Below are 10,567 nucleotides of genomic sequence, written 5' to 3'. Positions count from 1 at the left end.
CAAAAAATAAATAAGAAAAATATGAAATAATATAATTAAAAAGATAAAAAAGAATAAAGATGCAGTTCAAATTTAAATAATTAAAATTATGTCACCAAGAATTAGTATCATTTGACTAGTCAATATCTCATTGTGATCTAGTCCAATCTATGCCCTAACGCCTCTCCAAAATGGTTGTTCTATTCTACCCACTCGAGTCCTACAAACCAAACCAAACGCTACCTTACACTCTATTCAACAAATTGCCGATCAACATCTTACAACGCATTCAACTTTTTTTCAACTCCATTGTGGATATACACAAGAAAAAAAATATATAGTTGTCTGATCACTCAATCTTAAAAGTAGGGACACACGTAACTTCAAGGGAAGGGGGAGGTGCCCCCAATGAATCAAAAAAATTTACATTATACTAGGTTGAATTTTTGACAAAACAATATATATATATATATATATATATATATATATATATATATATATATATATATATATATATATATAACCTTATAAAAGAAATCCTATTATTTCTAAAAATAGCTTTAATATAATAATATTATTTTTTTAAGACGTTCAAGTCCGGAAGCTTAAAGTACAACCAATTATTAATAAAATAATAACAAAACTCAAAATATAATAATAATATAATTTAAAACGTGCAAACATTTAAGCAGAAAGTACAATTAATTAATACAATCTTCCCTTGAATACTCGCCTGATTTTGACCGAGCACCTTTAATTCGCTGATTTTATAGTTAATTCAGGGTTTTGACCCTTTAATTGGGTTTTGACCCAGCCCCTTTAATCCCCCGTTTTCAACAAATATCTCTTGCATGACTTCCTCTAGCCTCTCTGTATCTCTCTCTCACACACACAGAGATTCAAAATCATCTCTATCTCTCTCTCAACATGTATCATCTTCTCCTCAAACCGTAGATCGAATATATGTAAAGGGCTAAAGGCGGCGTTTTGCTGAATACTCAAAGAAACAAACGCATGTAAGATTTTAACCATTAAAATGATCATTTTTCAGTTTTTTGTTTCAGGTGATTGGGCACATGAGAGTAATTGGGCACACAAATAGTTTCTTTTTTGGTTTCACAGGTTGATTTTTTTGTTTCGTCACCACCATCACTCGCTCTCTCATATATCTTTCATTATTCCTCTTTTTTCTTTCACCAATATCTTCCAGATCTTTGAAAATAAGGAGATTTAAGAGATGTTTAACCCTTTCCATTTCGTGCACCACTTAATCTCTCTCAAGATATGAAGAAAACTCTAAAAACACCACCTTTGACACAAACGCACAATCACCACACCAGCAGTTTGCTCTACTGGAACACCACTTCCAGATTTGTTCTCCCAAAGCTTCCCTTTCTCTCTCCCTTCTTTATCTCCGTCTTCATACTAAGAGTTCTTATGGTTTTTTGATGTTTTTTTGTGTGCAGGGACCGAATCCACAAACACCTAAATCTAAACAGAAAACAGATGGTTAGTACCTTTTTTCTTTTTCAATCAGTCTTCTATTTCATTTCCTTTTTCTGATTTCCCATTGATTTTGGCTAGGTTTATATGAGCAGATTTAAACAGAAAAATGGACGAAGAGGTTGGTATTAAACCCTTTGCTTTAAAAATATGTTCACTATGTTTTTCTTTTATGTTATTTTTGCATATAACTTGTCATGTGTTGCTGATTTTTGTCTATATGCTGTTATGATTGACATTTTGTTTTGCAGGCAAGACACAATTAACTCTTCTGTTTCACAACCTCCTTTTTTAGTTTTTTTAACTGATCATATTTATGAGAAGTTACTTGATGATTTAAAACGATTAGCTTGGTAGTTGATGTCTGTGTTATGTGTTTGATGTGTATGTGTGATTATTTAACTTATTTCTATTGTGTATTGTTGTGTTTGTGTTAAGTGGTTGTCACTATGTATGTGTGCCAGTAAGACTGACCAAGTGTGATACTTGCCCATATAAAGATATAGATATCGTTAGTTAGGATCATAAGTGTAAGAAGTTTGATTTTGTTTTATAGGCCATGGTGACCAATTTTCCCATTATCCTATTGGCCTAAATGACCATTTTTGCCAGGTTGGTTGATTAAATTATATCGTCATAAATGGCAATATTTACCCATCATCTGCAAAATGGGTTATATTAATGGGTTTGAATAGGTTTCACAGAAAACCAAATAGAGATTAAAGGTATTGCCAGTAGGTCCCTTCAATACCTTTTTTCCTGTGACAACAAAGTCTCCTAATTTTGGAGTAAAATTACTTGTTTTTTTTTTCGTTTAACTCATAACCATCAAAAAAGCTTATTGTTGTGTCTCACGCGATGTACTGTGATCAAAAGGAATATTATTTTTGAAGCTTCAAAATGGAATTGTATTAGTTTCATCAACTATTTAATTGCTATCTTTCGGAGTATAAGAAAAATATATTGGATTTGGATGTTATAATATGAGGTCTCATGCTGCAGTGAGTGGCCCTTTTGGAGTAGGTGTCGACTTTTTTGGAATTACGTTATGTATTTGATTTATTACCATATATTTCTAGAAATTGGAACTTTGACGTATCATTAGAATGAATTTTAATTTTAATCCAACTTATGAATTAATTTTTTTAAATCTTGACAGCCTTTCAAAATGAAACTATTAGCCGAAAAGAAACTATATACCGTCTGTCCACAGAAAAGTAATCGTAACTCCATAACTATTTGCTAAAACACAAGTAATTGTCACAGCCATATTGCCCTAATGGAAATAATTGCCGAAAGAAAATATTTGTCGCCGCCGCATTGCGCGGGCAAACGACTAGTATATATATATATATATATATATATATATATATATATATATATATATATATATATATATATATATATATATACACACACACACGTGCTCCTAAATTACACTATATGAAATTATGAATGGTACATGTGGTTTGGTATGGTTTGGTATGAAATTACCCCATCCCCTCAATCCACAATCCCACTCCCACCGCATTACCTTCTTCATCGACTCCTTCACTTCCGGCTAACCATCTCCACATCCTTTGTCTTCTCCGATAGGACTGCCGTCTTACCCTACCCAAAAAAAAAAAAAAAAAAAACAATTACAATTGACTTATAATTGTTTAATTCAAATATAGTGTTGCAACAAAAAAAACAATATACAATTTATTCTCACAAAAAAAAATTTTTATATATATATATATAACAAGAACTGCTCTCCACATACCCATGTAATAACAACAAAATTATTAGAGTAAAATCAGACCGTTTTTTTTTTTTTTTTTTTTTTTTTGAAGTTCTTGACAAGAGAACATTATGGTTCTTCGATTTCAATAGTTTAGATCATTATACTGAGTTCAACTTAAAGAGAGAAAAGTAATGAAATGAGTAGAAAGGAGAAGAAAAAAAAAATTGGTGTTCCCGAGATTAATTAAAAGGAAGAAAATGGAAGGAAGTAGAGGAAAATGAAATGATCAATTTCCCTCCTAACTTTACTTCTGATTTGGAAGTATTTGGAAAGAAAGAACAAAATGATTAACTTTCCTTCTACTTCTTTTCAACTCGAGAACACAAAAGAAAATTTTGTTTTACTTTCATTTCTCTTCTTTTCTCTCTTTATTTTATTTTCTTTTCTTTTCTTTATTCAAACTCGGGAACTAGGTGTTAGGGTTCTTTAATTCAATGGGTTCTTCTATTTCACTCTACAAATTGTTTGGGTTCGATTTCAGCGGGTTCAAAGATTAGGGTTCTTTGAGTCTGCCGTTCCTTTATTTCTTTCTCATTTACCATCAGATGCAACCAAAATCAAAAACCTTTGTGTCTCGGTGTTCTTCTATATCTCTTTACAAATTGTTTGCTAACGATAGAGGCCAGGGTCGATTCATATCACAAGCGATGGAGGTTTGCTAATCTTGATTTATCTTATTTTGGTTTCTGAAAAATTGATATGGATTCACCTGAAAAGTACCTACGGTTGTAGCTATAGGGTTTGTGAAATTTAGCAAAGCCTTTGTTTCTTGAAGAAGAATGATAAAGAGAAAAGAAAGATTCAATGACAATGGCTTTAGGAATGGTGGTTTAGGTCTCTTGTACTTCTTGATTTCTTGATGTCTGATGAAAAAGAGATAAAATAATAACGATATAATAGTCATTTCAGAGTTTTCACAGACAAAAAGAAGTAGCAAAACAAAACTTTAGAGATCTCCCAAGTTTAAGAAAAAAAAATAAGTTAAAGACTAAACATGTAAATTATCAAAAACCACAACGACCATCTATATAATTACTTTTTTTGTTTAAGTTGTTGTACTAAGACTTTTGGGGCATTGGGTTAAAATATTCATTAACTCCACCACAACTCATTATGATTATTTATTGTTGACTTTTTCGGCAACGCATAGAGAAAGAAACAAAAAAGATTCTTGCCTTGCCTCTTGCCTTTTACTTGTGTCATGCCAAGCAACAACGAACTACAAGAAAAAAGGGTATTAGCGACGACAAAAATCGCGGCTATTGCTCACCAAAGTCGTTGCTAATAGCTTTACCGGCGACACGTCGCCGCTATTGAGTCACCGCTACTGCCTCGTCGCTATTGCTCAAAAAGTCGCCGCTAATGATATATGTCGCCGCTAATGCTCCAGTCGCCACTAATGCCCTATGTCGCCGCTATTTCCGTTTTTTTTTTTTTGAAAGCAGCCAATCTCGGTTGTCCGATAACCGATACAAAATAACGTTAAATGTAGAAAAACTGATACATTAAATGCAGAAACACGATTACATAACATCCAGGTTTTATAATACCATACATACACCAAAATAAATAACAAAATTCTTATAAATTTATGTCATACTACAAATGCTAATAAAAGATTAAACTAATACGATGTGTCATTATCCCCGCCACCGTTGTTCCATCCTATAAGCTCCACAGTTGACTCCGGATCGTTGGACATTTATCAAAAATTCTCCAACCTACATAATAAATAACAAATTATAAACTTGTAAGTTAACTATTAACTTAAACCAAACTAAAAATTACCAAATGACATTGTAGCGTTCTACTTGTTTTTTGTTTCTTTTTTCCATTATGACATTGTAGTTTACATATTTCACACAAAATACAAATACACACATACATACAATATACACATATATACATACTTTTTATACACATAAAACAACCATGAACACAATCCAAACTGCATACAAATACATACATACATACACATATACACATATTTTTTATACACGCACATATATGAAATACACAGAATTTTCACACACATATATATGAAATACACACACATATATAACATATTTCACACACATATATACAAAATACCCACATATATACAAAATACCCGGTCACAATAAATAGAAGTAATAGAACCTGTGATGGCGTGTGGTGGTCCAGTGGTGGCGTTAGTGGCGAGTGGTGGTTAGGAACACAATCAGCAAAATTGAAATTGTAATTTTTTTGCAATTAACCACTTCAATAAGCTTAAAATCAATGGTACAAGAGAAAATGGACCGGAAATTGACCTGGAAAAGCTTGGTTTCGCCGGAAAATCTTTGGTTTCGCTGGAAAAAACTTGGTCCTCACCGGAAAATCCTTGCCTACCAATGGTATCTTCACCCAAAATTGCTAAATGTGACAATATCCCACTCTAATCGACGAAAGTGTTGAAGGAAGCGATGCAGACGAGAGAAAAAAACGAGATTTACAGTGAAACATAAGACAAAATGGGAAAAGATCAACGTTTTTGGGGTTAAGTGTGTCGACCTTTAGCAGCGACGCCTTTACCAGCGACAATTTTGGCTTTAGCGGAGATTTCCCTCAATATCAGCGACACTTAGGAGGGAAACATTATCGTGCCGTTTTTTTCGACAATTAGCGGCGACTTGGTTAGGTCTTTAGTATTGCTTTTATGTATTCTTCAATTATCCTCGTCGTTGGATTAGAAACACGATCGAACGGTCTTAATTTACCAGAACGTGAAAGCGCGGATCCGTGTCTACAGTCATTAGCAACGACACCAATAGCGGCGACACCTACTTTTAGCGGCAACAATTTGATATGTCGCCGCTAAAAGTAGGTGTCGCTGCTATTGGCGTCGCCGCTAATGACTGTATTTCTTGTAGTGATTATTTTTTCCCTCTTGTGCCATCACTCTCATTCACCAAGAAGAAGCTGAAAACTACCAAAATCATTATTTCCAAGCTTGTAGGTTATAAAATACATTGAATATTTCAATTCTTCTAAATTTTCTTTTAGATAATTTTATAACCTAACTCTTATTTTTTGTTTTTTAAGATTACAAACACTAAACTTCTAATTATATGTGGTTATAGTTACAATGTTAACTTAGTTTATAAATTGTGAGTTTTATCTTTAATTTATAATGTTTATTTTGAAAGTTGGAATACTAACATATTGAGCTTGTAATTTATTAAGTTTTATATTTTTAGTTTTTATATGTTATTTGTTAGATTATATGTTTAATTTTATATAGTCTATGAAAAGTAAATTAGTTGATTAATTGATATTGTATATATTTTCATTTTGGACAGAAATATGGAAAATTACTTCAACAAAATAACATCTACCAAAAGGAAACACCATGTACTCCAGATATTGGTACTTATGTTCCATTTCCTCAAAGTACATGTGATTATATAATGCCTATTAATGTAGTTGATATGGATAATCTTCCTTCGGATCCATCCGAAAAGCCAAGAATCTTGAGTTATAATATTAATCAAAGAGATGAAATACAACGTTGTTATTGGCTTAAGGTACCTTGTCAACCCCACAACCATAAATTCCCAAAACAAAAATTAGAAATAAGTTAAGAGGTTTTATCCCTACAAGGTTTGATTAATATGGTGCTTAGCTAGAGTATAATGTTAAAGAAGAATAAAACATTTTGTTTGTGTTGTTATTTATTTATTTACAGATCATATTGGAAAACAAGTCGATAATGATGAATTTGCTACCAAGCTTGTGATGTCGGATTTGAGAAAGTGTATCGATGATAATTTTTTGAATGCTTCTTTGATTTGTATAATTGAAAAAGAAAGAATTAGTGAATCTTACAAATGAAGTTGTAATGGTTCGTTTCCAAAAATTGAAAACTCATAGAGGACGATTATAATCTTATGATATGTATTTGAACTTTTGTAATATGTATTTGAACTTTTGTAATGTAACTTGTTACTCGTATTTAAATGCGTTTTGACCCGATTCAGAAAACAATATTAGAAATTTTTTGTGCCTTCAATCTATTCGATTCCTACATCCATCACTGCTTAAAAGTTATCATGGGACTTGTTAGGTCATGACTCATGAGCTTAGTTGGAACATTTAAGCACTCTGATTGGAAACATAAACCTTCAAAGTCTAGAATCAAATGTGTTGTGTAAAATATCATAATTAAACAATCAACTTATGTAGATGGTAGTCAAAATTATCAAAAAAACAAAATTTCACAAAATCAAAGTACATTGCGTGAGCAACTAAAATAGCATTCAAAAATCTATGTTTAATTTGTTTTCACAACGACTAGACAAATACGAAATGGTTATTGGTTTAGCATTTTTTTTTTGGTTTATAATTAAGAAGTTGCACCTTAATTACTGTTAAACATCATCTAATGAAAATATATAAAAACTAAGATACCTCACTTTCACTACCATTATTTCGTACCTAAAACTCTTCCATGCATATAGACCTGGGGTCGGTTTCAAACTTTTTGGCGAAGTACAAAGTTTTTGAAGAATTTCCCGGCATTGTGTATTTTTTTAGATGCACTACTTTTAAAATCATATGTGTTATCCCTCACATTTGGTTTAAAGTCCGCTACTGACTCCAGATGCTTCTGCATGCGCTGAATCTCAACAATAGATGCAGTTTGCTTATGCTCCAGCCACTTGGTTATGTCAGTAATGGCGTTTTCCATTTCCCTCAAGCTCTTACCATGCGCCATATTTTTTATCTTTTTCTTCATGTTGTATATGCAATCATCTAATGCATTAAGTGCATCTGCTTTCTTTTTGTATTCTTGGTCCTCCTGTTTATACTTCTCAGCATCGTTTACCATCTTTTGGATCTGTTCATTTGAGAGTCTTCCATTTTCATTAGTAATCGTTAGTTTCTCAGTCTTACCAGTTGATATTATCTCCGATGTGACTGTGAGGATACCATTCGCATCTATTTCAAAGGTGTCCATAAATTTTATAACTCCTTTTGGAGCCGGTGGTATTTCAGAAAATCTAAACTTCCCCAACAAATGGTTATCTGTAGATCTTGTTCGTTCACCTTGATAAACCTTAACAGTTACACAAGTTTGGTTGTCCTTAGTTGTAACGTAAGATTTTGATTTTTTGGTAGGCATTGGAGTGTTCCGAGGGATCACAACATCAAATATGTCTCCTAATACTCCTACACCAAGGGACAAAGGAGTGACATCCAATAACAACAAATCTCGACAACTCTTGTGATTGTTACCACTTAACTTTGAAGCCATAACAGCTGCACCATATGCAACTGCCTCATCAGGGTTCAAGCTCTTGCATAGCTCCTTCCTTTCAAAAAATTCCTGCAACATACTCTGGACTTTTGGTATTCGGGTTGACCCACCGGAAAGAATCACCTTGTTTACACACGATTTCTTCATCTTTGCATCACTTAAACAAGTCTCCACAATCTCAATGCATTTACTGAAGAAACATATGTTGAGCTCTTCGAATTTTGCTCGGCTGAATTTCATAGAGAAATCGATACCCTCGTGCAAGCAATCCAGGTTGATTGATGTCTGAGTACTGCATGAGAGAATTCTTTTTGCTTTCTCACACGCAAATCTCAACCTCCCTAATGCTCTTTTGTTCCCTGTTAAGTCCTTATTCCATCTCCTCTTGAATTCCCGAACACAATGATCCACCATGCGGTTATCAAAATCCTCACCTCCCAAATGAGTGTCACCACCAACAGCTTTCACCTCAATGGTTCCACCTTTTGCAATGGTCAATAGAGAGACATCAAATGTGCCACCACCAAGATCAAAGACAAGCACATTGATCTTGCGAGTGATATCAGACTTCTTGTCTAGACCATAAGCAATCGCAGCTGCTGTTGGCTCATTGATGATTCGCATGACATTAAGTCCAGCAATAGCACCAGCATCTTTTGTTGCTTGACGTTGCGAATCGTTAAAGTAAGCTGGGACAGTTATCACAGCATCTTTCACAACTTTTCCAAGGTATGACTCAGCAGTTTCTTTCATCTTCCCAAGAATCATGGATGAAATTTCTTCAGCCAAAAATTCCTTCTCTTCACCTTTGAAGGAGACAACAATCTTTGGTGTGTCGAAAGGCCCTTGTATGACCCTAAAAGGCCACAACTTCATGTCATCCTGCACTTTGGAATCACTGAATCTCCTTCCAATCAGCCTCTTAGCATCTGTACATCCACAGTTAATTATGTCAATAGCGAAGTGAAATTGTGAAAACTATGATATTGAAAAGACAAAGTAATATGCAGCAGAATACGCAAACAAACATTCCCAGTTCCGATCGGAATGAAAGCTAAACCTCGTTCATGGAATACTGGCTGTTTTCTTACTATTCCTTCTATGGATATATGCTTAATCGTAATAAGAATAACAGCATTCAATAAAAACTAGAAAAAGTTTACCAAATATAGTGTTAGCAGGGTTCATGGCCGCTTTGTTCAGGGCGCCATCGCCAATGAGACGTTCTCCATCAACGAAAGAAACACAAGAGGGTGTTGTTCTGTTGCCTTGATCATTGGGGATGATTTGGATGCGATCATGCTTCCAAACAGCGACACACGAGTAGCTTGTTCCGAGGTCGATGCCGATAGCCGGTGTTCTGTTTCCTTTGCCGTCCATTACAGTCGAAACTCAAAATAAATTGATTGTGTGATTTCACTTTTCACCGTAACTTATATAGAGTTGAATTATTGGCCGCAATTTGAATAAAGACATTTTCCATATTTTTCTTCTAAAATTTGTTGGGAAATCTTTTCGGTATAACTATCTTATTAATTTAAAAATTCCGGATATGTTTGCCACATTTAATTTTCCATTATAAATCTGGATTATTAAATATTCAATCTAACATCTGGATATAAAAGCCCTATAAAAATAGATTCCACTATAAATCGGAAATTTCAAATATTAATTTTGATTTGCATTAATATCAAATTAGATGATGACCCGCGTTAAATGCGGAGAACGCATAAAAAAACATAGAATTATTTAAATATATTACACCATTAGCAAACATAACAATTAAAATTGCATTACAATAGCTAGTTTAAATTCATTAACATACATTACAATAGCTATTTTAACTTCATAACCGTTAAAAGTACGTTACCATATTAAATAAACCCAAACATTATTTTCCCATTCCTGGTGCACCTTTAGCTTTTCATTTGGGAAAAAAAACATTAAATAGTATTTATTTTTATGTTTTAATGAAAAAAAAAAATTGACTTACTAAAGTACAATGTTATTTGTTCCAAAGA

The 10,567-nt window shown here is 33.3% G+C and overlaps 1 protein-coding gene and 1 long non-coding RNA gene across 2 annotated transcripts; one reads left to right on the top strand and one right to left on the bottom strand.

Annotated features, from left to right (window-relative positions):
- The first annotated feature begins 808 nt into the window (after positions 1–808).
- On the top strand, positions 809–2,103 carry LOC145017916 (uncharacterized). The gene is made up of 4 exons (XR_013666707.1): positions 809–995; positions 1,446–1,488; positions 1,564–1,603; positions 1,734–2,103. It is a non-coding gene; the product is annotated as an uncharacterized LOC145017916 (long non-coding RNA).
- Positions 2,104–7,760: 5,657 nt separating this feature from the next.
- LOC145016149 (heat shock 70 kDa protein 18-like) lies at positions 7,761–9,926 on the bottom strand. The gene is made up of 2 exons (XM_078974553.1): positions 9,710–9,926; positions 7,761–9,475 (listed from the first exon to the last, which is right to left on the bottom strand). Exons 1-2 carry the CDS (start codon positions 9,924–9,926, stop codon positions 7,761–7,763), a joined length of 1,932 nt encoding a protein of 643 aa, XP_078830679.1.
- Between the last annotated feature and the right edge of the window lie 641 nt (positions 9,927–10,567).

The sequence above is a fragment of the Lactuca saligna genome, chromosome 9 (assembly GCF_052625555.1).
Source record: "Lactuca saligna cultivar CGN05327 chromosome 9, ASM5262555v1, whole genome shotgun sequence".
NCBI classification, from domain to species: Eukaryota; Viridiplantae; Streptophyta; class Magnoliopsida; order Asterales; family Asteraceae; genus Lactuca; species Lactuca saligna.
Note: the sequence above shows the minus strand (reverse complement) of the source record. Positions and strands in the feature narration are given on the sequence as shown.